At 35.3% G+C, this 27,988-nt stretch overlaps 1 protein-coding gene across 2 annotated transcripts in view; it reads right to left on the bottom strand.

Annotated features, from left to right (window-relative positions):
- Positions 1–27,230, bottom strand: part of grp (serine/threonine-protein kinase grp) — a 121,712-nt gene extending 94,482 nt beyond the window's left edge. For both annotated transcript variants that reach the window (XM_090382071.1, XM_090382069.1), the window contains exons 1-4: positions 27,109–27,230; positions 15,328–15,427; positions 2,649–2,772; positions 290–354 (exon numbers count right to left, since the gene is read on the bottom strand). In XM_090382071.1, the coding sequence (XP_090238197.1) occupies positions 290–354; positions 2,649–2,772; positions 15,328–15,427; positions 27,109–27,173 (354 nt within the window). In that variant the 5' untranslated portion in view covers positions 27,174–27,230. The remainder of the gene's footprint in view (positions 1–289; positions 355–2,648; positions 2,773–15,327; positions 15,428–27,108) is intronic.
- Positions 27,231–27,988: the final 758 nt, after the last annotated feature.

Below are 27,988 nucleotides of genomic sequence, written 5' to 3'. Positions count from 1 at the left end.
GCAATCTCTCCTGTTAACAAGTACAGTCCAGGCTGAAAAAAATTCTACCCCTTGAGCCTTGCACAATCCCTCCAGGGCCGAATTGATCGACACGGCTCTCATCATATACTCCCTCCTATCGTGTCTGGGCAGAATTGCAGACACTTTCAAATTCAACCCTTTATTTCTCTTGTAAATAAATTATAAAAAAAAAGGAAATTATGGTGGTGTGGATGTGTCCAAATTAAAGAACAAGTTTCTATTATGCATCTCCGAGTTTTGCAAATTAAAATAACTAAATGAAACTTACAAGACCAGATAACAGTTGAGAAAAATACTTCTGTGCTTCACCCTGGGGCATTCCAATATCAGGCTCTATTATAAATGAAAAATGTGTTACTAATCAAAACTTCACTCAACATTATAATGAAAAATATCATGAAGTTAATAAACCTATATTACTCTCAATACTATGAGAAGAGGGTTGAAAATGATAGCCCAATATTTCTTGGGTGATTTCTGTACTGCAGATGTTTAGCTGTGAATCAAAACAAGGGTTACTAAACTAGACTAAGACAAATCCCAAAGTATGTTTGAAAATGTTGTCAATTGTGCAAGGTTGAGTTAACTATTACTTAGGATCAATAAACAAAGAATTTTGTTCAATATATATATATATATATATATATAGTGAGGAGTACTAAATTTTAAATAACAGATTAAATTCTGAAAAATTCAATATTTCACAAAAAATAGGTATATACAAAGGAAGTGTTCTAGCAAACAGAAGAGAAGCAAAAAGGAAGCAATTTAGCTATAAAGTCTTGGAGAAATTTAATAGTTAAATTTGGGTCAAGAGTCTCCTAATCTGCTCTATCAAAAGATCCATATTAAGAATTTAACCTCCTGATCTGTGAGCTGGTTTCCTCACACTGAAGAGAAAGTTGGTTGACAAGGAGGCCAAAAAAAAAAATTCCCCCTTCCCTCATAAGTGCCAGTCCAGCTGGGTTTACAAATTTTTCCTGCTTCACACAGCTATTCTTGTGTGTACTCCATACTTGAACACATTTTTTTAGAAATAAAAAAGAGCTACATTTTATTCAGTCAGTAGAATTTCTTTACTTATTCTTCTTATGCAAATAAGTTAAAAAATGATATGTTAAAACCAGATTACAAAATTTAAAAAACTGTGTTCCTCACTATTGACACACAGGCAGTCCAATACTACAGGATCAGCAGTGAACCCCAACCTGACCCCAGAAATATCAAAGCCTCCATGCAACCTTTAGTGAAGGAAGACATTGTCATAAACACAAATTTGAAATACAACAGAAAAGAAACTAAAATGAGATAAAAGTACAATAAAAATGTGCATTAGGTATAAAATTTATACTGGAGAAAAAATAAGAAACAAAGTCCATAAATTTTTTAAACTTTACACTTAAGAGGGAGGGGAAAAAAAATATTAATTTTAGTATTTATTGTAAGCCCACAAATATGGGGATGTTCCTACACTATAGTAGCTACCACCCATACTCAAATGGTCAATCATGTTAAACCAGTTCTTAAATGCATTCAAATACTCTTTCACACAACTTTCTCTACAGATAGAAATAGAACTGACGAATAGGTTCCTAAATAGAGGATACCCGATTACCTCTATCAACAGCATTAAATCAGAAGCTAAAGACAAAATAATCAATAACATACATAATGACAAGATTAATAAAAAATTTTATTTTAATGCCGTACATTGAACGCTGATATAGACAAATTAACAACCTTTAGAGGTACAGAAATGAAAATAACAAAACCGAGTGTAAATTATATGCAACACTAAAAAAAAAAAAAAAGTACTATAGCCTTCCAAACAAACACATGGCCTCATCTACCACATTTCATGTAAGGATTGCAATTCTTCTTACATTGAATCTACCAGATGTAGTTTTAACTCTAGGGTTAAGCAACATGAAGCATCAATCTGCACAAATGCATCAGAACTAGCATTCCATACTATAAATGAAAACCACACATTCCTGTTTAACAAAGCCAAAATTTTAAATATTTAACGTAATTATACTAAATTATTGATTGCCAAAACTTTAGAAGTGAAATTACAAAACTAACATTTGACGTCCATTTCTCTTATCTGATTCGTGGTCATTCGAACGCATGCTTACCAAAGACTAATCTTTTATTTATAAGATTCCAAATACACATGGTTTGTTAGTTTCATCCCACCCCGTGAACTTGACACTTATCAAAGTTTTAGCTGCTTAAGGGAGGAATTTAGTGCATTTTGCATTTTAAATTCATTGTACTTTTATCTCATTTTAATAGTACAGCAGACTCTCGATTTAAAGGGATCAGATTAACCGAGGCAACCTCAAGACTTCAAATTAAAAAACCAACCAGAAATCTTATAAAATTCAAGTAATAAATATAAAAAAGGTATAAACAGATGTTTTGCAAGTCTTAAATAAGCAAGATAAGTCATCATTGGGAGATCAGTGTACCTATTATCTTGTAAACCCCACCCCCCCAACTTAACTAATAGAAGTTTCACTGACTTAACTAATAGAATTATCTCAGCTTACAATAATTTAACTGAACCAGAAAGTTTATAGTAAATAAACAGTTGTGTGTGTGTTAAGAAGTAAATATCTTGCCTATTCTGTCAAAGAGCTCTCCACCAGATGCATATTCCAGAAATATGTAATGAATTTTTTCCTCCTTACGTTGACCAAAAAATTTGATTATCCTTTCATGATTCAACATACGAAGTATACAAACCTATTCAAGAAAATACAAGAGTAAATAAATGCTTTAACCAGAGAAATTCTTTATAAAGAGATAAAGAGCATTAACCCTTTCCAGAATAAATTCCTGGAACATATGAACTCTGGGTACAGAGTCCACACACATTCACAGAATTATGAAAATGCCATCAAATATTACTATGATCTTATTGTAACTTGGCTGAAAATAAAATTCTTATATTATGAAATAGTCAATTCATAAAAACTCATCCTTATTTCTTATATTTATGCAATAACCCCTATCTATTTATATAGTTCATTAATTTCATCAACTTCTGGATCTGAATTCCAGAAAAATTAGGTTTTGTAAGTTAAAATCAAACAATGGCCAACAGGTACCAATCTCCTCCTCCAATTTCAAAGCTGTTTTTATGCTGCCATCTATTAAAAATTGTCTACAATAACTTGTAAAAATAAGAGATAGCACCATTTACTGGAGGACTAAAGCAATTTATATTAATAGACATGTTTGAATAGTTTAAGAAACCCATACATGTGTATGTACTAGATAGTATGAATCAGAGCTGTAATACTCAATACGTTCATATATTTGTAAAATATATAAAGAGTTCACCTCAATATAGTACGTAGAACACGTCTGTATGATACTCCATGGTCCTTGAGGTTGTCACAGACATTCTCTCAGATATGCCAGACAAGCTGTACTTGCTACCTGGGAGTCTAAAACACTGATGGAACTGATATTCGGGTGACACTCAAGTCAAGTGGACCCAATTTCGGCGAAGTCCGGACGGTCTGTGACAACCAAATCCTCTGCTTGCACCTTCACAATGGTGGGACTGTTAGTAATCCTGGGTATAACCTCCATGCACAAGCACACACTTTTCTTCCAAACAGCTGCTCACTCTGTATAAATCGCAAATCTGCCCTGCAATGGAATATTGTTCCCACATTTGGGGTGGTGCCCCCAAAACCTCTCTCAGGCTTCTTGATTCCATTCAGAAGAGGGCAGTTAGGTTAATTAATGATTCATCTCTAACAGAGTCTCTCCACTCGCTTTCTCATAGACGTACTGTTTCTGCTGCATGCCTCTTCTACAGATATTTCCATGGGCACTGTTCTTCTGAATTGGCTTCTATAATTCCCGCTCTCTCTTTCAAAACAGTCCAAACACGTGCCGCCACCAGCCAACATCCATTTACTGTCCAACTTCAAACCCACAGAACCAACTTTTCATCTTCCTCATTTATTCATTCAACTGCCGTTTTCTGGAACAACCTTCCTTCATACGTATTTCCTGAAAATTACAATCTACAGAAGTTCAAGTCCAATGTCAACAAATATCTTCTTTCGTCTTCTCAACCTCCAACCCAAGCACGGTACTAAGTACTATAGGTTCTAATACTTCTCGTGTTTGGGGTTCACATAAAAAAAAAAAACTCCAGAAATTAAAAAACGGGGGGGGGGGGGGGACCCCGAAAACTTACATTACAGTAAAAAAAATTAATTTAACACAATTAAAAAGAATCTAACAAAAATATTCAAAATGATTTTCCTTCCTGAAGCTGACAACGCTTTGACCGTATGTCGTGATCACAGGAATGACAATTACCGAATAGGGTTGAATCGGAGACTTAAATAGTGATTATTTGTCTTCGCACATGCAGGTCCACGCATCGGAGATCAAATATGGCCGCCGATATTAACAGAATTTGGGTAATTTAATTTCTACAATTAAGTCTCACGTGTAATTACGTTGAACATTAAGTATTTTGGCCTTGTTAAATAAAGTGTTTTTTGTTAATGGCATGAAAGGCTAGTTCTGACGCTGATGAACAAGAAGCAGGAACTGAGGCTTCATGTTGATTTACATGAATATTTCAGAGAAATCACATCGAACCTTGGTAAGACCAGTCTCAATCATCGCAAGAAATGTTGTATACCAGATCATTAATTTGGGTTGCAAACACGGAAAGAACCGAGCGATTGTTCAGTATCATGTGTAATTTCTGTATTGGCCTGGCCATATTTTTAAATTTGGCATCTTTAAAGAATCTATTAAGCTGTTTATGCTTAATGTTCAACATATGGGACAGAAATAAAGTATTTTTTGATATTACTATTTGTTGGTTGGTGTAGTATTTTGTATCCTATCCTTAGTCTGTACCCTAATTTGGTTTATTGTGGCAAGGGGATAACCCCTGTTTAAGAAACTGCTAGTTAATATTTGTATTTCTGAGCCCAAAGCAGATTCTGTTGTTGAATATTTATAGGCATTTAGAAATTGATTAAAGATAATCGATCTTTTGTAGGTTTGATAAATGCTAAATTGGATTTTATTCAAGTCCCAAGTAAGCGTGAAATTTAGAAAGTTTAATGACTTTGTATCTGTATCCTCCTTTTCCAATGTAAATTGTAGTCTAGAATGAATATTATTAAATGAATGTAAAATGTCTTGGATAGTACTATCAGTACTAACTAGAACAGTCTAAATACCTCCCACAGTATGTGATCAGAAAGGTGTCAAAATGTATATGCTCAATCATTGAGAGATTGATCTCTGACATTAAGCTGCCCAGGCTCAAACCTATTGGTAATCCAAAAATTTGTTTGAACACCTTGTCTTGAAAGGTGATATAGTTGGCCTCAACTAACAGTTTAAGTGAAAATTTTCACTTAATAATTAAGTGAAAAATTATATGAAGCTACCTATTAAGGAAATTTCACTTAATTAAAACTGTTAGTTGAGGCCAACTATATCACCTTTCGAGACAAGGTGTTCAAACAAATTTTTGGATTACCAATGGGTTTGAGCCTGAGCAGCTTAATCTCTCAATGATTGCGCATATACATTTAACACCTTTCCGACCCCATATCACATACTACGGGAGGTATTTAGACTATTCTAGTTATTACTGATAGTAGTAATATCCAAGACATTTTACATTCGTTTAATAATATTCATTCTAGACTCCAATTTACATTGGAAAGGGAGGATAAATTGAATAAAATCCAATTTAGCATCTATCAAAAACCTACAAACACCGGTATGCTTCTACATTATAATAGCTATCACCTGTTCACCTACAAAAAGATAGATTATCTTTAATCAATTTCTAAATTGCCTATAAATATTCAACGACAGAATCTGCATTGGGCTTAGAAATAAATATTAACTAGCAGGTTCTTAAACAGGGGTATCCCCTTGCCACAATAAACCAAATTAGGGTACAGGCTAAGAATCGCATACAAAAATCCTACACCAACCAACAATAGTAATATAAAAAAAAAAACTATTTCTGTCCCATATGTTGAACATTGGCACAACAAACAGCTTAATAGATTCTTTAAAGATACCGAATTTAAAAATATGGCCAGGTCAATATTTTTATACATTATACCAAACAATCGCTTGGTTCTTTCCGCGTTCACAACACAAGTTAATGATCTGGTATACAACATTTCTTGCTGTGATTGAGACTCATCTTACCAAGGTAAGACCCGATTTTCTTGGAATATTTGTGTAAATCAACATGAAGCCACAGTTCGTGCTTTTTGTTCAGCAGCGTCAGAATTAGCCTTTCATGCCATTAACGAAAAACACTTATTTAACAAGGTCAAAATACTTAATGTTCAACATAATTATACACAACTATTAATTGCAGAAACCGTAGAAATTAAATTACACGAGAATTCTGTTAATGTTTGCCGGCCATATTTGATCTTCAATGCAGGGACCTTTTACGCACATGTGTGAAGACAAATAATCACTATTTAAGTTTCAGGTTGAACCCTATTCGGTAATTTTCATTCCTGTGATCACAATATATGGTCGAAAAGCATTGTCAGCTTCAGGAAGAAAAATCGTTTTGAATATTTGTTATTTGCATTAAATTGATTTTTAATTATTTACTCTAATGCAAGTTTTCGATTTTTTCATTTTAATTTCTGGAGAGTATCATACGGAAGTGTTCTACGTACTATATTGAGGTAAACTCTTATTATTTTACAAATGTGTGTACTATACAGCACCCATATGATGAAAAACATGTACATTCGAGGGCATTGAGTGTCATTACAAGTGTAAGCTCCAAGAATTCATTGTTTTTGCCATTTTATTTACTTAATTGTCATTATGACATTTTATAAATAGCTTTGTAGTCCTAGTTACTCATTTTTGAGTAACTCACAGATTTTGTAGGTTACTACTTAATATATGTAAAACAGTTCCGTTTGAATCTTGCCACCATTGTTATAATATAGAGGAGTGAGTGGTAGGGAATTCAAATTTTTAATTAGGGGAAATAGGTAGCTCTAACTTAAAACTATATAGCATAATACATATCACTGCATTTAGGAATATTAGATTGGGTAGTACAGGTAGTTCTAGACTTGAACTAATTTGTTCCTAGTGCACACTTGTAAAGTGAAAACTTGTAGGAAAGTGAGAATTTATTTCACAGACATAAGGTTAAAAATAGGAGTCATGTTCTCAACAATGAAATTAGTTAGCTAATTAGTCTGTTTAAATCAATCATTGTTTATTGAAAGAAATCAAAATGTAGCCTGTAAAATCAAGCAAATTATAATAGAGAAATTTAAACTTACAAGTGTTAAAGAATGTTTATTCATCAACTAAATGCACACTCTTTGATCACTCATTATTGGCTCAGCACTCTTTGGTTTGTTGCACAAGGAATAGTCTTCTTCAGAAACAAGAGGCATTTGTTTTGAAGATAATTTTCTTTTAATTATAAATTTCACAATTGCATGCATAAGCATTTTTCAACGGCACATACAAATTACAACTAACACGATTCACGTGGAGTAACAAGTTAACAAAGCTTAAAAAAAGGAATGAAGAGAAGATTCTGAAAATTAGTTTTTTAAATATGATTGAAGATTTCAGTAAAGAGCAAACACATTTCACCATAATAATGTAAAAACTACACAATTCCAACTATCAGTATTTTTGCAAATGCAAGAAGATAGTTTACTACCTGTTTATATAATTGCTTGCAGTAACAGAAAAGCCCAATAAACTGGAAAGTGCAAATTGTTTTACAGTAGTGACCTCCAGAAATGTGCTTTAGAAAAATATCACAAAAGGTGTTTAAAATTGATTCTTATAACAGAATCATATGATAACTATGAAGTGTAGTGCATTTTAATGATTTGAATTGGTAACTAATACAATTTATAAACCACACTCACCTTTTATATGGCATTAAGGTAACGCTTGTGACCCAAAAATGACATTTTAGAGGGATAATAGTTTAGTTATACAGCAAAAATTAACTTCCAAGATCTTGAAATGAATTACCAAAAAAGTGTTATTGGGTTCACATATTTTAATGATACAATGGTGTCTCTGGAACAGATTAATATTGTAAAGCGGGGTACACTGTATTGTATAGCTATGCACGTGGTTTGGAATGCTTTATTTATTCATAAATAACATTCATTTTTTGAAATTAATGTTCATATTTTCGATTTTGTTGATACTTGGGGGGGGGGGGGACTCTTAAACTAGGAAACTCCTAAAGCGAGAACTGCCTGTATTTATAATTAAATTTATCAAAATTTTCATTATTAATCTATAGTATTCAATATTGTGCCCCAGACTAGAGCAGCAAAGCAACAGGAGTGCTATGACTTCGGGGAGAACTGAGGGGGTAGATTCTCCAATGCACAGTTTAAAAAAGTGCAATTTGTGAAATCGCTTGTAGAGACTTTCTGGAACAGGACTTGATCTAGCCAAGGAGGATGTCTTTGTATGTGCTAGGTGCAAAGAGCATCAATAAATTAGGCAGGCACCAACTCAGCATTCTGATGGGCACTTATGAGAGTTAAGAGTCAGGTAAATGCCCTCAAAAGGTATTAAAGTGGTGGACCCATCAAACTCTCAGCTGCCAACTCAGTGTCAGAACTCACTCTTGTGCGTAAGGCAACACAGCAGCATTCTCCAAGGCAAAATGTGCTGGTCCCACAGGAGTTAGTTATCAGCAATTCTATTGTCAGGGAGATGGGTAATATATTATGTTAAAAGGATAGGTGGAATAGGACCAGGGTATGTCTGCCAGGGCAAAAGTTGATGTTGTAGAGCAGATAATCTTTTAAGGGCACAAAGGGTGATATTGTTGTACATGTTGGTACTAATGATATTAAGAACAGGAAATCTGCAGTTTTACTTAACAAGTACAGGTCAATGTTAAAAAAGTCACGAGTTAAGGGTTAAATTTGGAAGTGTTTGCAATTCTGTCCAGCCACAATAGGAGGGAATACATGAGAGCCCTATCAATCAATTCTGTCCTGGAGAGTGTGCAAGACTCATGAGGTAGTTTTCACGGCATGGTCTGGTCTTGTTAACAGGAAAGACCACTTCAGGGATTAGATGTGCTTAAATAGGAGGGGTGCAAGATTGTTTGCTGATGCTATCACAACAGTGGTAGGTGGGTTGGAAAAATGATAGCTTTTGGGGGGGGGGAGATTCACCGACTAAAAGGTTAAAACTAGCTGCAGGCAGAGGTGAAAGTGATTTTTGTACTGCTATTAGAATGAGTACCAGCCTGGAGGGCAGGGTGCTGGGATTAAGGACTGGTGGGAGTCATGAAACAAATAAATATATGGGCTGTGTTAGGGTAACTAAGAATAAGTGCATATATACTTGAATGTACACCAGTGCTAGGAGAACAGTAAATAAACTATGAATTTGAAGTGCTGGTCTGGACATAAAAGGCAGATATTGTTGGATATCAGAGATATGGTATCACACAGATATAAGCAGTGCAGAATTGGAATTTGGGGAGTACAATATGTACAAAAAGGGAGAAGGGATTATGCTGTTAATTAATAAAAATTTAAGGAAGTGCATCAGTTGACAGACTGGACAGTGCAATATTGAGTCAGTTTGGTGAGACACAAGCAATGGGAAAACAAAAATGAGTAGGAGTGTTATAGGCATAATAACCGAGTATGACAAACAGTTGTACAGAGAAATAGTGGGCCAGTAAATCAGAAGGTCTAATGGGGGATTTTAACTTCCAAGATATTGAGTGGAAGTTAAGGGTTGGTCACTCTCACACCAGCAAGACTCTTGTGGATTTATTAGATGATTGTTTTGTGCAGCAGCAATTTCAAGAGGCAACCAAAGAGAATAACTCATGATCTGGTTATCAGCAGTGATTATTTGTGCATTAAGAATTTGCAGATAAAGGAACCACTAGGTGGCAGTGATCAGTGTACTGATGTGGGATATACTTAAAAAGATAATTATCATCAGGGCTAAAAGGAAGGGATTTTACTTTTGTAAAGGTGACAACAGTGGTCCCAAACAGTTTTGAAATTCTATACAGTGGGACAAACTGACAAGGTTACCAACAGCAAGTTCTAAATGGGAAGCATTCAAGTAATTAATCTTGGAGGCTACTAGGCTTTTCATACCAACTAAGAAACTGTTCAAGGTTTGGGCCCAATTTTTTTTTTTTTTTTATGTGAACCCCAAACACTAGGTGTTAGAACCTATACTACCGTGCTTGGGTTGGAGGTTGAGAAGATATCTGTTGACATTGGACTTTAACTTCTATAGATTGTAATTTTCAGGAAATACGCATGAAGGAAGGTTGTTCCAGAAAACAGCAGTTGAATGAATAAATGAGGAAGATGAAAAGTTGGTTCTGTGGGTTTGAAGTTGGACAGTAAATGGATGTTGGCAGCACATGTTTGGACTGCTTTGAAAGAGAGAGCAGGAATTATAGAAGCCAATTCAGTAGAACAGTGCCCATGGAAGTATCTGTAGAAGAGGCATGCAGCAGAAACAGTACATCTATGAGAAAGCGAGTGGAGAGACTCTGTTAGAGATGAATCATTAATTCACCTAACTGCCCTCTTCTGAATGGAATTAAGAAGCCTGAGAGAGGTTTTGGGGGCACCACCCCATGGCAGGGCAGATTTGCGATTTATACAGAGTGAGCAGCTGTTTGGAAGAAAAGTAATGCCGAGAGTGAAAGATGGATGTCAGATGAACTAACAAGACTCATGTCAGAGAAGAAAATGCATGGGATGTGCATAAGTTATCAGGAAACACAGAAGCCTATAGTAGGTAAAAGCTAGGGTAGATTATGAAAAATCTTTAACAAGGATGCTAAAAAAAAAAAAAAAAAACAGCAAAGACTTGTTTACTTATATAAAAACTTTAGAATGAAGGGGATTAATCAGATTAATCCACTTGATATCAATGGTTTGACTGTTAATGATTCTGCTCAGATAGCTGACAAACTGAATGAGTATTTTGCATCTACATTCACACACTAAGAATTTAGGAATGTGGAGGACAGAAGCTTATTAAACTCAAACAGGGAGCTTAATGATTTTGTAATAACTGAGAGCAAAGTGGAGGAGAAATTGAAGTTAAAAATAAGAAAGGCACCTGCGTGGATGAGATCCATCCAGTTATATTAAAAGAAGCAGCAAAGGAAGTTAGCAAACCCTCAGCTATAATTATGAGGGCACCCTCAGATTCAAGGGAGGGTCCATGGACTGAAGGTGTGCAAATGTATCCCAATTCACAAAAGGGTCAAAGTGTGACAAGAGTAATTACAGACCTGCTAGTTTAACTTCTGTTTTGGGAAAAATAATGAAATCACTAAAATTATGTAATAGTAGCTTACTAATATAAATAAAAATAATTTCATTCCTTAAGTTTTCAGTAGACCTAATTAGAGGTATTATTCATCCAATACTAAGACTACTGTATTTGATGAATAACAATAAAATAACCTTATTTTTCTGATATGAATTATTGTGCTTTATAGATACAAAAAATAAAAACAAACACTTTAGAGCAGGTGCTTGGTTAAATATTATTCACAACCCTAGAATAAACAACTAGTTACTTGATTCTGCAAGTTTAATTATAATCAGTAGTAGTAGTAATTAGTAGCAGCAGTGGCATTTGATGCAAGTGTATGAGCTTATGCAGCATCAGCCAAAAAAACACCACACCATTCCCTCCAAATGCCTGTCCAGTTCCTACTTAAATTTATTCAACCTATCAACTTCCACAACGACAGATGGAAGTTTGTTCCAGCAATTAACCACCCGCTAGCTAAAGGCAAATTTCTGCACATCTAATCTACATCTGTCTTTTCTTAATTTGAATTTATGCTCCCTTAAGTTCATAATCTGAACAAGTGGAAGGATCCCATCAGAATTCAGCGTGCTCAACCCATTCAAGGCCTTATATATCTCGATCAGATCACCGTGCAGGTGCTCTTAAGCTAAGTCACTAATACCTCTTGTATTACAAACAGAAGACCAGAGATTCACATACATTATAATTGCACTGAAATATAGTAAGTAAATGAAAGAGATAAAGGCTCAGCATGCCCTACTATACTAAATTATTAATAGCTGAAAATTAAATTAACTCTTAATTCAATCAACATACAGCACCCCTACCCTATTTCAGATTCCTGGTCTTTTACATGCATGCTCCATGACAACAAATAATCTCCCATATATTAATTCAACAGTTTTTCATTTTGAGTTTACTATACTGTGATCATGACTAAAGTCAAAGTCTGGTCCTCTTAAAGGAAAGAGAATTTTTTTTTTTTTTTTTTTAGAATATTCAGAAGTTCATAAGTCTTCTCTTACTCATTGACATTCTGATGTATTTTGGCAACTGGTTTAGAGCTCTCAAGCCATAAATTCTGGGTGCATTGGATCACTAATGTTTTGCCTCAGTGTTAGAATTCATTTAGTTATTTTAAAATTTGTTTACTTCAAGAAGAGTGTTAGAAGAGAAACATCCTGCATGCATATGAGGTAATTCCTCTCATTATTTTGTAAGTTATAATTGCATATAAATAAGTCTATAAAAGTGGTTCAGTTTTCAAACTTCTTTATACTGTATACCCCTGGAGAGAGAGAGAAGAAGAAAGAGAAAAAAAAAAAAAAAAAAAAAAAAAAATTATGTACCCTTACTACAAAAGTCTTGTAAATTCCTATCAGGCCTCATTATCAATGATTTCATTGAATAGATCTGAACATAGCAAGCAATAATGTGAAATATTAAAATAGTAGAAATATGCTTATTTATTAAGTGTATGTTCTTTTTTACTATGTAGTGAAAATGTTCATATTCACTACTTTTACTTAGTGAATATGCTAAAGCATCTGGTTGTAACTAAGTTGGCAAATTTCCTACCACAAAAGGTTGGGCTAAATAAAGTTGCTCTGAATAGTGCTAAGGAAACTCACATCTTAACTGAAAATTGAATGGATCACCCTGTTATTACTGAACTTTGTCATCCTGTTACTGACAAGGTCCAGTAACAGGATAACAAAAATACTAGGAAAATCCCAAATGCCTCATCACCACTGCATGAGACCAGTTAAGTCATTCCCACTTGAGAATGTCCTCAACAAGTTCCTGTCAATTATTCACCACAAGCTAAAGTGATTAAAGTTTAAAAGAGTACTCAAAATTGGGTACTTTTATTTTGAAATTATTTCAAAGTAAAGTAGTAGTGGCACTTGATGCAAGAAAGCAAGTGTAGGAGCTTATGCAGCATCAGCCAAAAAAAAAAAAAAAAACACACCATACCCTCCAATTGCCTGTCCAGTTCCTCCTTAAATTTATTTAACCTATCAACTTCCACAACGACAGATGGAAGTTTGTTCCAGCAATTAACCACCCGCTGGCTAAAGGCAAATTTCCACACATCTAGCCTTTCTTAATTTGAACTTATGTCCCCGTAGGTTCGTATTCTGAACAAGTGGGAGGATCCCATCAGAATTCAGCGTGCTCAACCCATTCAAGGCCTTATAGACCTCAATCAGATCACCGCGTAGGTGCCTAGTCTCCAGCCACTGCAATTTGCAGAACTTAAGCCTCTCTTGGTAAGAGGATCCCTTCATTCCCCTCACCAATCGTGTTGCTCTTCTCTGTACATGCTCAAGCAAATCTACATCCTTCCTAAAATGAGGCCTCCAGACCTGTACGCAGTACTCAAGGCGTGGCCTGACCATTGCCTTATACAGAGGGACAATCACCTCCTTTTCCCTGCTAGCAAAATTCCTATATATCATTGACAAAACCCCATGACCTGCCCTAGCAGCCTGTCTACATTGCTCAGAAAACTTCATATCTGACTGCACAATTACTCCCAGGTCTTTTTCATTTTCTACCACCTTAAGTGTAGTACCACACAGTTGGTACGTTTCTCTGGGGTTACTTCTACCCATATGCAGTACTTGGCATTTGTCAAGGTTAAACTTCAGTTGCCACTTCTTAGCCCATCTGCCCAAATTATCTAGATCCTATTGCAGTAGCACACTGCCATTACTGTCATTAACAACCCTGCCAACCTTCGTGTCATCTGCAAACTTCGACATTAAGCCTGATATACCTTCATCAATATCATTGATAAATATACAAAACAACAGTGGACCCAACACCGAACCCTGTGGGACTCCACTAATAACATTAGTCCACGAAGAGCAGCACCCATTGATTACCACCCTCTGTCTTCTCCCACTTAACCATCCTTTCATCCATTGTAGCAACTTACCCTTAATACCATTCTGCTCCAATTTGTACAGTAGTCTTCCACGCGCAACAGTGTCAAAAGCTTTCCTGAAATCCAAGTATATGATATCAAAATTATTTTTTGCATCCAGTTCCTTTGTGACCACATCATAATAACCAATCAAATTTGTCAGACAAGACTTTCCCTTAACAAACCCATGCTGTGTCTGAATTATTGCTGCAGTCTTGTCTAGATGATCCTGCAATGCATCTTTAACCAGTGACTCCATTATTTTACCCGGAACAGAAGTTAAACTAACTGGTCTGTAATTATTCGTGTCACCCTTCGAACCTCCTTTGTGAATTGGGGATACATTTGCACATCTCCAGTCCATTAAGTAGATTATTCAATTGTCAAACTTGTTTTCTAATCAAATAAAAAAAAATTAACCATATAACACTAAATCAGAATTAAAGTGACACTTAACACCACACAAGGAGCCAGCTTAAATAAGGATTTCCTGGATACTGAATAATTTCCATTGTACCTTAATGACTAACAAATAAATGAAATAGGTTCTGTAGCCAAGTACTCTTAACAATCTTGCTCTAACAATGCTTTGAAACCAAACTTGAGTTTATCACACTTTGAGAAAAAAAAATCTGCTGTCTTCAAAGTAAGCAATTCCCTAAGTGTCAAGACTGGACAGTAACTAGGACATTCCAATCTTAAGAACAATGAAATTACTGGTCAATTTGTAATTCTGATTTGGTGATTAAGATATCCTACATATGCTTTTCACACAACATTTAAAACCAACTAGTTTATATTAATGTTCAAGGGCATGTCAAACATATTTCATGGGTAAATATTCTCACACTGGACATGTCTCAACCACCAGTAGTTCATATCTCGGCAAGTTTGATATTAATCATACTTAAATATTAAACAATAAAAAAAATTGCTTTCCGTAAGCATTAACCCAAATTAAATTTCATTACGGCATTCTTAACATCTATAAAGATATTCCTTACCTCTTTCTTAATGCTTGCTGCTGCATTAGCATTTTGATCAACATTAATTATCTTAACAGCAACTGCCTCTTGAGTTGTCCTGCTAACTAACAGTTGTACCCTAAAAAAAAAGCATTTTAAACAATTAAAATGCTGACCTCATTTTTACTGATATCAATCGTTTCATGAATATAAAAAGTAACAAAATAAATTTAATATACCTAAAATAATTAATCACTTTCATAAAAGAAATTAGTTACATATCATCTTAACTGTTTACCTAGATTTTCTCTACCTATCTTAAAACTTAAGATGCAAAGAAGGCATCTGTGCCTTTTTCCTAAGAAAGACTGATATAACTGGAACAACACTAAATACTTAAGAAAGTAGCATTATGTATCACTTGATTCAAGTTCTGGATCCAAATTCCAGATAATTTCAGCTTTTGAAAGCTAAATTCAAACTGACTGACAAGAATGGTCATCTACTATAATTTTAAAATTTATGATCATGGTACCATCCATTATAAACTGGGTCTAAAATCACTTAGAAACGCAAATAAGAAATGGCAACACTCACTGTAAGATCTGTAAAGTACTTTGAAACATATGTATACTGTAAAGTATGTACAAATACATACTCTCAAATGGGTTAAACTCTTGTGATATGTGAATTGTGTATGAATAATACACAAAGCACAATTCCATTGTCAGAGAAACTAACTTTTCATAAATAAGGATAGGTGGACCACAACTAGGCTGTTTGCCAAGAGCAACAATTGATGTTAACAACAGATTGCCATGTCATACTGTAATGAGATAAAGAGCATTATTATTTGTGTGGGGGAACAATGATATTAAACATGTGAAATAATGACTTTTTCCAAAAAAATTCATATGGGAAAAAAAAACTGCAATTTAGGTTGCACCTATAATTCTGCCCATGCATCTAGGAGGAACTATATGCTGAAAGCCTTGTGGATTAACAAAGACCTGAGGGACTATGCAAGGCTTTTGGGGAATTTTTTTAAATCAGCATGGCTCACAGTTATAAGAAATCCATTTTGTAGCAATGGAATACATTTGAACAAAAGGTAATGGTGCAAGGGCTTTTGCAAAGATAACTGAGAATACCTTAAGAGTTAAAGTAAAGGAAACTACTAGTTAAGGAGGAACAGAGATAATAGATATGCATTTATCTGATATGGGTCAAAGCAATGCTTACACACATCTCAAAAGTTATTACTGCAACCAATATTGGAAAGAGGTACCAAGAGCAATGTTCCAAATGAATGGGAAACTAATATTAGGGAAGCAAATTCATAACTTGAAGGGGTTTGTCAGGGGTGCATGTCTTAATATTATCTGCATGTACAGTAATGTCATCAATAAAATAAGTAAAAATGGGGAATGATGAGTTTTGCTAAGATATATATATATTTAGGAAGCACAGGGAAGGCTTAATGGGTGGGACATTCATCTTATTAAGATGTGGCCCAAGCATGACAAAATCATTCTCAGATTCAAAAAGTTAGGCACCCTAATGCAGAATCTATATAAGTTAGTTGCAAACAAAAGGTATAATGAGAATGGGAGTAATCTACAGACCAAAAGACTGAAAATAATGACAAGAGCCTCTACATACAAATGGAATGAGCAAGGAAGTACATAATGTCTCTTGGGTTATTTCAATTTTTCCCTAATAGACTGGAGCAAGTAACACAGCAACCATGTGTGTGTGGGGGGTAAGTACATCTAGATCAGGAATTGCAATGGGGTTGATACTGATCCCCTGGGGCCAATATCAACCCCATGGAAATCCCTGATCTAGATGATTTAAAATTAGCAAAGGCACATGATGCAAGAAAACAAGCTTGCATAGCATCAGCCAAAAAAAAAAAACACCTCATTTCACCCATCCACAATCTCCAATTGTTTGTCTAGTTCTGCCTTGAATCTATTTAAGCTATCAACTTCTACAATGACAGATGGAAGTTTGTTCCAGCAATCAACCACCCACTGGCTAAAGGCAAACTTCCACACATTTATCCTACAACTGTGTTTCCTCAGTTTGAATTTATGCCCTCTCAGGCAATTATTCTGAGCAAGAGGAAGAATCCCATCAGCATTGAGCATGCTCAAACCATTCAAGGCTTTATACACCTCATTCAGATCACATCTCAGGTGCCTAGTCTCCAGACACTGGAATTTGCAAAACTTAAGCCTTTCTTCATAAAAGCAAGCCTTTGTTCCATTCACTAATTGTATTGCCTTCTCTGTACTCATTCCAGCAGCTCTACATCCTTCTTAAAATGAGGCCTCCAGTACTTTGAAACATATGTATACTGTACATATGTTTCAAAGTATACAAGTACTCAAGGTGTAGCCTAACCATTGTCTTATACAAGGGGATAATCACCTTATCCCTACTAGAAAAAATTTAGTATATCATTGACAAGACACCATGAGCTACTCTTGCAGACTGTCTGCACTGCTCAGAAAACTTCATATCTGCCTACACAATTACCCCCAGGTCCTTTTCATTCTCTACCACTGTCAGTGTAGTACCACACAGTTGATACTTTACTCTGGGGTTACTGCTTCCCATATACAGTACTTTACATTCCCTGATCTTTCAATTGTCTTGAAAGAGGTCAATACTTGCCAAGTTTGGACAAGTATTCTCAGTTTTTGATTCAAAAAGAACCTATTTATATTCACTTTAAATCAAAGTTACTTTTCAAGACTCAACTATGGAAAAAATACAATTTCAGATGAAGATTTTCTATAGTACACATTCCACTTATTAGCCATTAGTAGGGAGCAATCATAGAGTCCTAAGTTGGATGACAAGAATAGAAGTAATGGTTGTTAAAGGCAAAGGAATGCATTTTAATTTCAGGAAAGATTGAGAGCTTAAGATTCTATATGGACTATCAACTGGGAAGATATGAATATTAGAATTATGGTATGTCTTTAGGTCACAGGAGACAAAATGGAGCAGAGTTTAATAGAGCAAAAAAAAAAAAAAAAAATGGCATGGAAAAGTTACAGGGCAATGACAAGTACTAGACCTATGATGGCTTTCAAGTTGATCTGTAATAGTACCACAGGAAAGGTGCAATTGGCAGAGTATAAGAAACTTGCTGGCAAAGAATAGGGCTTTTTTCACATGCAAAAAATAAAGAAAATTAATCAGATCAGACCCTTATTTAATGGATGTGAAAAAAAGTCTTTGATAACACAAATGGTATTTCTGACAAATTGAACAGGTACTTCATATCAACCTATAAAGATGAAGACCCTTTACAGGGAGGAGGAGCTTATGAAATTACAGAGAACTATTTATTAGAATAACTTTTAAGCCAAAGGCAAGTAAGCCTCCTGGAGCCAATGGTGTATATCCAGTAATTTTGGAAGTGGCAAGGGAGTGCATTGAACCATTGAAGGAGTCTTCAACTGAGAAGCGCAAACATAGCATCAATATATAAATGCAGTTCTAAGAGAGAAGTGGGATAATTTTAGAACATTCAATCTGCTAAGTTGTGTATCCTCCATAAGGACATTTAGAAATGGAATTCTGAAGGATACACAACACTTAGCTACTCTGACAGTTATTCACAAGCTTGAAGTAGGAAATAATTTTAACATAAGTTTATTTGGATTTTAGCAAAGTATATAACCCACCCCCTCAAAAGATGTTAATTACTATAATATGCTAGAACCATGGGTAACATTCTAAGGTGGGTCACAAAGTAACTTAATGGTTATTCTTCAGATTGGTCTAACATTAAAGATGTGGTCCCTGTTTTTCCTGGTCTGCATAAATGCCATAAACAAAGGGATAGGGGCCTGATGTTAAAATTTGCAAAGGACAGACCAGGCAGCTGGTAATGATCAGCACCCTTTCAAGATGACTTGAATAGGCTTCAGTGAATGGTCAAAAAAAGCCAGCTGTTTTAATGCAGCAAATTGCACTTGAGGAATAGCAACTCTCAAAATTTATACTTGGGGCTGAATTAAAAAAAAAAAGGATCTGGGAGTTGCAATATGGGTGGACAAATCTTCCAAGCATCACAAGCAAGCAGTGTGCTATTAATTTATCAATAGTTTGCTTGTAGAGATAGGGAGGTCATAATCCCACTATATAAGGCAACTGTAAGACCACACTTGGAATGTTGGATCCAGGTACGGAGACCACACCTAAATAAAAAAAAAATAATAAAAACCTTCTTGAAAGGGTCCAAAGACAGGCAACCCACTAGATGTGATCTGCAAACAGGTACCTGTGTGATGAAAGGCTTCAAAATATGTGGGCTATGGAACTTGGCAACCAGACACCTTAAAGAGGACCTTTATCAGGTCCCCTTTAAGGTGGTTGATTCTATACAGCTCACAGAATAGCAAAATGAACGAGGGCCAAATTTTGAATTTATGGCCCATCATTGTGGAATAACAACTAAGGCCCATAAATTCAAACTACAGAGAAACAGATTTAGGTCAGATTGCAGGAAGTTTTATTTCAGCTAGAAAGTTGTTAATTACTGAATAAATTAATTCTGTGGGCAGCTGAGTTTGATTGGGGATATCAAAAAGTTAGCTAGATAATTACCTGTATTAAGAATGTAAATACAGAGTTTTTAATAGATTTTTGTATTTTATTATTTTTTCACTTAGCGCAGCAAAAGCACTATGGTTTCCATGACTATATAGTTAATGGTAATTTCACTTCAATCTGACCATTAGATGGTCGATTAGACTGCTCAGAATATGAATACTTTAATTATAAAGACCCTGTATATTAAGCAATAACATTAAAAAAAATACAAGTAGTCATCTTATAGACCAGGGGTGGCCAACTTAATTTGTGATGTGATCTACTTTTTTTTCTTCAAAACGTGCCGTGATCTACCATCTCAAGAATCACACTGCACATGGTTAAAAAAGTTAAACACATCGAAAAATGTTGTTTATAAATATTAAATACAATTCCAAATTCTTATTTTAAAATTCATATTTAAATTTTTAATTTATGTGAAGTTTGTGTCTTATCTGCCAAAAGCAATCAAAATTGGGGATATACTGTGATAAGGCCAACCGTAAAGAATCTTCTGTATGCAAGTCCTTAAGAGTAGAGTGATTCTTTGCCTTTGTTTCAAATACAAAAAGGCCAACTCACATAGATATGTAGGAACAAGACAGCAATTTAAAAGTTCACTGCATTTTTTTTTACATTTGGGTACTTTTCTCAGCAAACATATATTTCCATAAATCTTTTTCTGATGATCTGGCTTAAAGCAAGATATCGTTTCACAATGTAATAATTCCATTTTGAAGTAGTATTTTCTGCATGTGAAAAATTTCAGCGATTTTTTTCTTCAATTTGTTTTGCATCTAAGTTGACATGAAATGGATAAGAAATATTGAACAATGTCTTCGATTGTTTTAAAATCACTGAATCTGGTTTCAAAATCAACCACAACTTTAGATTTCAGAAACATTTGTCTATTAAATTCAAAAACATGATATTTTTGCAAATGATCTTTAATATTTACAAAATGATCAAATTTTTTTCTTTGAGATCCTTAGCCATTTCCAAAAATTTATATGCAAAAATAGAACTACTCATGTTACCCACATTTATTTTTTCCTTGTAATTCTAAATTCAGATCATTTACTGGAAAATCTGCCAAAAAAAGCCAGTTCACACCACCCTGTATCTTGTAGCTACTGATAATCATCTCTTCTTTGATCAACCATTTTTAATTCATTCAGCAAATTTCGAAATTTCTGTAGAAACTTACTCCAACTCTGCCATCTCACATCTGTGTATAATATCAGATCTGGTTAATTTTCATCGAGTTGCATTTTGAAGTCTCCTTTGAACATTGTCCTCTGATGGAGTTATTTGGTTTATAGGAGAATTATCCTCTGATGGAGTTCATGATTTTGAAAGCTATATCCATAACACATTTAGTAGTTAACCTTTTACTAGCTAACACTTGTTGGTGGATGATACAGTGGTAACTCAAAAAAAAAATCTGGAAAGATGTTATCTTTTGGCACAATGTGATGAATCTGTTAAGATGCCCCGTCAATGCTTTAGCTCAATCTGTTATTGATACGAGCTTAAATAGTAGTAATTTAATTTTTTCAATAAAATTTTTGAATGTGTTAAATATATAAAGGATTGGTTGAGTGGCAGAAGACAGTGTTAATTAATGGACACTACTCATCGTGGACTAATGTTATTAGTGGAGTCCCTCAAGGTTCAGTGTTGGGTCCATTGTTGTTTTCTGTATTTATAAATAATATTGATGATGGTATATCAAGCTTAATGTCCAAGTTTGCAGACGATACAAAGGTTGGCAGGGTTGTTAAGGACCCTATGCTGCTGCAACAGGATCTGGAAAGGTTGAGTAGATGGGCTGAGAGGTGGCAAATGAAGTTTAACATCGACAAATGTAAAGTACTACATATGGGAAACAGCAACCCCAGAGCAACGTATCAACTCTGTGATACTACACTGACAGTGGTAGAGAATGAAAAGGACCTGGGGGTAATTGTGCAGGCAGATATGAAGTTCTCTGAGCAGTGCAGATGGGCTGCAAAAGTAGCTCATGGTGTCTTATCAATGATATACAGGAATTTTTCTAGCAGGGATAGGGAGGTGATTATTCCCTTGTATAAGGTAATGGTTAGGCCACACCTTGAGTACTGTATACAGGTCTGGAGGCCTCATTTCAAGAAGGATGTAGAGCTGCTGGAACGAGTACAGAGAAGGGCAACAAGGTTAGTGAATGGAACGAAGGGTTGCTCTTACGAAGAAAGGCTTAAGTTTTGCAAATTACAGTGTCTGGAGACTAGGCACCGGCGAGGTGATCTGATAGGTGTACAAAGCCTTGATTGGTTTGAGCATGCTCAATGCTGATGGGTACTGCCTCTTGCTCAGAATAATCACCTGAGAGGGCATAAATTCAAATTGAGGAAAGACAGATGTAGGATAAATGTGCGGAAATTCTCCTTTAGCCAGCGGGTAGTTGGTTGGTGGAACAGACTTCCATCCCTTGTGGAAGTTGATAGCCTAAATAAATTTAAGGCTCAGCTGGACAGGTATTTCGGAAGAACAGAGGGGTGAAGGGGAAGGGTTTTTTTTTTTTTGGCTGATGCTGCATAAGCTTGCTTTCTTGCATCATATGCTTCTACTAATGCTAATATCAAGGCCTCCATAGTTTTCTTTTAACAAAACCATACCCATCAGTTCTTCTCTAATGGTAGAATCTTTGAAAACCATACGAATAAAAATGAGCAATTCAGCAGTATCACTGACATCTGTAGATTCACCCAGTTGTCAAGAAAAGGACACATAATTAGCAATATCAGCATGCAATTGTTTGCTCACATTTTTTCGATGCATCGCAGTGTTCTGAGGTAATTGCAGATCTTGAAGAGCACTTCTAATTTCATTTTTGTTCTTAATTTTCAAAAAGAGAATCTTATTTCTAAAAATGCATCTGATGAATTGACCATCAGAAAATGGTTTGCATCTTTTTGCCAAGAAGACTCACTTTAAATGATGCTACAGTTACTGCTTTAGATTGTAAGTTAGGTGTCATGAAGAAATTGTTGTGCAAATAATCTGCAGAAAATCTGATTGGTATTTACCATGGATTGCATTGAAGTGCCTTCCTAAATTTCCTTTTTAGAGTATAGCTATGGAAGCATTGCAAATCAAAAAACATTTTTCTATTATCATTACAAAAAAGTAATCTAGTTCCCACCCTTGATGAAATGATGTTTTACTCTTTTTTTGTAGTATTCATTTTAAATCAAAGGGTATTAAATTAACGTATAAGTACTGTCCAGTTATTTATATTAATTAAGCTAAATAAGAATTCAACACATACACTATGCTCTCCACAATGTAACTGCTTGAATTATCACTAAACAAGCTTAGCAGCTGAACAGCTGCTAGAGTAGTCATGTAGTTCAACAGATAAAGGAGATATTTAAAATTTGTCATGATCGACCAAAATTAAAGCCACGCTCGACTTGTTGGCCACCCCTGTTATAGACAAATCCATAGCATAACATATAAAATGTAATAGCATTTAATGTGGTGGATTCTCACAAGTTTTCAATAAATAATATCAAATATATTGTTATACAATTCCAGATCCAGTGGCAAACACACATAATACAATACTAAAAACAGTACTATATCAAACATAGTACAAAGGTAGTTTTTATACAAATGCATCTTGCAAGCTAGGAACCCAGCTTGCCTTTAGGGAATATAATCCTGTGAATGGCAAGATCCTTGTATACTTGAAATTAGTAAAATGTTAATCAATTTTATTAAGGACTTATAAATGGATTTTACTGAAATTACTATTTTTCCAGAAGGGTGCTAGTATACAGAAGGGTAAAGCAATGCCTTTTTATTTGTGAAACACTTATTCAGGTAGGCTGAATTCAATAATTTTGAATATCCTCCATGGCTTGCCAAAATCAGTGAGTAGCAACAGACAACTGATTATGATGCAAAAATTGAATATAGTTAGGGAAGGACACTTAAACTACAGTGGTCTCACAGTTTTTAAATTCTGTACAGTGGGATCAACTGAGGATGTTACCAACAGTAAATTCTAAGTGAGGAGCATTCAAGGAATTAATTGTGGATGCTACTAAAAGTTTCATACCTATTAAGAAATATTGTTCAAGGTTTAGGCCTAAATGGTTATCAAATGAACTAATGAGACTCTTGACAGAAGAAAAATGCACAGGATGCATATAAATTATCAAGTGACTCAGAAGCCTATGGCAGATATAAGCTAGTCTGTAATCAGGTCACAAAGGAGGTTAGGCAGGCAAAGGCAGATAACAAGAAATCTTTGGCAAAAGATTCCAAGAAAAACAGCAAGGATTTCTTTACTTATATAAATGCTAAAAAGAAGGGGATGAATCTGATTGGTCCACTTTATATCAATGGTTTGACTGTTGATGATCCTGCTCAGATAGCAAACAAACTGAACAAGTATTTTGCATCTACATTCACACGTGAGGAATTATTAAGGTTTGAAAATGGCAGAAGGTTATCAAATTGTAGCAGGGTGCTTAATGATTTTGTAATAACTGAGAGCAAAGTGGAGGAGAAATTGTTGAAGTTAAATATAAGAAAGGCACCTGGGGTGGATGGGATCTATCCAGTTATTTATTATTTTTTTTTTGTTAGTTGTTGGCGCATCGGCTTCTGTGGCCATAATGCACCTCCCAAGGTTTTTTGCAGTACTTTGATCCAAGCCCGAGGCGGGATTCGAACCTGCAACTTCTGGGTTGCCAGGCAGGCACTTTACCCACCCGGCTAGCCCGTTCGGCAATATCCAGTTATATTAAAGGAGGCAGCAAAGCAACTAAGCAAACCCTTAGCCATAATTATGAGAGCATCCTTCAACTCAGGGGAGCTCCCCACAGACTGGAGATGTGCAAATGTATCCCCCATTCACAAAGGGGGATTGAAGGGTGACACGAGTAATTACAGACCAGTTAGTTTAACTTCTGTTTCCGGGTAAAATAATGGAGTCACTGGTTAAAGATGCATTGCAAAATCATCTAGACAAGACTGCAGCAATAATTCAGACAGCATGGGTTTGTTAAGGGAAAAGCCTCGTCTGACAAATTTAATAGGATATTATTATGTGGTTACAAAGGAACTGGATGCAAAAAATAATTTTAATGTCATACATTTGGATTTCAGGAAAGCTTTTGACACTGTTGCACATGAAAGACTATTGAACAAACTGGAAAAGAATGGTATTAAGGGTAAGTTGCTACAATGGATAAAAGGATGGTTGAGTGGGAGAAGACAGAGGGTGGTAATTAATGGGTGCTGCTCTTCTTGGACTAATGCTATTAGTGAAATCCCACAGGGTTCGGTGTTGGGTCCTCTGTTGTTTTGTATATTTATCAATGATATTGATAAAGGTATATTGGGCTTAGTGTCGAAGTTTGCAGATGATACAAAAGTTGGCAGGGTTGTTAATGACAGTAATGGCAGTGTGCTACTGCAACAGGATCTAGATAATTTGGGCAGATAGGCTAAGAAGTGGCAACTGAAGTTTAACTTTGACAAATGCAAAGTACTGCATATGGGTAGAAGCAACCCCAGAGAAATGTACCAACTGAGTAGTACTACACTTAAGGTGGTAGAAAATGAAAGACCTGGGAATAATTGTGCAGACAGATATGAAGTTTTCTGAGCAATGCAGACAGGCTGCCAGGGCAGGTCGTGGGGTTTTGTCAATGATATATAGGAATTTTGCTAGCAGGAAAAAGGAGGCGACTGTCCCTCTGTGTAAGGCAATGGTCGGGCCACGCCGTGAGTACTGCATACAGGTCTGGAGGCCTCATTTCAGGAAGGATGTAGATTTGCTTGAGCGTGTACAGATTGTTATGTTTTGCTATTTAGGAGCATTAGCAACTAAGGCCATATTGCTCTGAGGATATGTGGTGGTCATTCCCTGACTTTTCCGCATCCTCTGTATTTGGTGGTCACGGGCTCGAACCTCGGTTTAATCAAGAAGCGTGTGCTATGCACTGCTGGCTTGAGCATGTACAGAGAAGAGCAACAAGATTGGCGAGGGAAATGAAGGAATCCTCTTACCAAGAGAGGCTTAAGTTCTGCAAATTGCAGTGGCTGGCGACTAGGCACCTGCGCAGTGATCTGATTGAGGTATATAAGGCCTTGAATGGGTTGAGCACGCTGAATTCTGATGGGATCCTTCCACTTGTTCAGATTACGAATCTAAGGGGGCATAAATTCTCATTAAGAAAAGACAGATGTAGAATAGATGTGCGGAAATTTGCCTTTAGCCAGTGGGTGGTTAATTGCTGGAACAAGCTTCCATCTGTCGTTGTGGAAGTTGACAAGTTAAATAAATCTGAGGAACTGGACAGGCATTTGGAGGGAATGGTGTGATTTTTTTTTTTGGCTGATGCTGCATAAGATCATACACTTGCATCACATGCTGCTACTAGCTACTATCCTATTGACTAATGGAGTTAATCACTCATCTATAAATTAACTGCTGGCAGTGCCTCTTGCCTGTATGCACATCAGGTAAGAATTTAATTTTTGTATTTACCTTAGATTTCCTGTTTTCTATTGTAATGGTAATTCCAAAAACTTAATACTTGAGAATTAAATATGCAACTTGTAATATTGATAATTATAATGCAAAAATTGGTTAACTAATTTGTTAAAACACTGACAATGTCTATAGAAAACGGCATGAAATAAGATATGAGAAACTTAAATATACGAAAGTACTGTTTGAAAGGGAACACCCTACTGCAAAGCCACAAAAAACATGGAGATAGGTTAGAATAGCTGATGTAATATTACAATATTTTCTTACTTATAGAGGCCAAAACAGCCATGTAGCATGGATTCTAAGGAACAGTGAAGGCAGATGAAGTTAATCTTCATCTAGGCACAAATAGCATCCTCATCCCCAGTAACACCAGAAAGACTGGTTATCAAAAAAAGATAAGCGCAAAATCACAGCCTAAATAAGTATTAATCTCAGAAAACAGTCCCTTAGAAGTGACACCATCTAATTTCTTAAAGGATTTTATGTAGTGGCAATTTAATATTTCAAGGGTTCTTTAAGTAGTTTGTATCTATCTGTCATGCTCTAGCTATAGTGAAAAGCAAAAAAAAAATTCTTGATTGAGCAAACTTAGAAGTTATTTATTGAACTGCAGTTGTATATTAATAAATAATAATAAAAAGGTCACCTACTCTCCGTATGCTCCTTCTCCTAAAGTCTGTACAACATCCCATCCTTCTACAAACTCCTTGACCATCCTTTATATTCGGAGGAATATAAAGAGAGAAGGGCGAATTGCCAAAACTTTTTCTTACTGTTACAAAGAGTAAAGTTCAATTATAAGATTATAATTACTGTCAGTAGGCAACTAATATCAATGAGTTTTAGTAAAAGAATTCATTTTGAATAACTCACCTGTTTTTCATTAATTTTATCCAAAAAGGGAGTACTTTCTCTAAGGTTCATCATTAAGTTTTGGGGAGGGGGAAACAGGTGAAAATATTTATTAAATTTAGCCTATTTACTTATTAATTTTAAACTTCCAAAATTGACAAATCTTGAAGAAAATGCACTTTTCTATTTTTGGGAAATCATTTGACATGAAATTTGTTTAACATTATGCTGACAGTTTATTAAAACTACATGCATTATTATTATAATGCAAGCCACATTAAATTATTTGGAATTTGTGTTCCTAGTTTGGTGGAATAATATTAAGATATCTCTCAAGGAAGATGAGAAAGGGCATGAAATTCAGAGAACTGGGGAATCTGGCTTACCATAGTCTTCAGTGGTTGAATGATGTCATTCAAGGAAGTTCATGAATTTGTGAAGAACAAAGTGTATGAAATAGCTTGCCTTGCAAAAAAAAAAAAAAAAAAAGACCAGAAACTAATCAATACTTTGGACAAGTGTGCAGGTTTATGAAGTAAAACAGAAGAATAAAACTGAATGAAATAGCATTGAAACTTTGTATCATCATTAGTAGTGCTGAGAATAATCAGTAACATGGGATTTAGTGAAGTCAGTGCACAATGACTATCCAAACAGTTGACAGAACTGTTTGGGAAT

The sequence above is a fragment of the Mastigoproctus giganteus genome, chromosome 9, assembly GCF_048544385.1.
Source record: "Mastigoproctus giganteus isolate SK-2022 chromosome 9, ASM4854438v1, whole genome shotgun sequence".
In the NCBI taxonomy this organism is placed as follows: Eukaryota; Metazoa; Arthropoda; class Arachnida; order Uropygi; family Thelyphonidae; genus Mastigoproctus; species Mastigoproctus giganteus.
The sequence above is the reverse complement of the archived record's forward strand: the minus strand, read 5'-3'. Positions and strand labels throughout refer to the sequence as shown.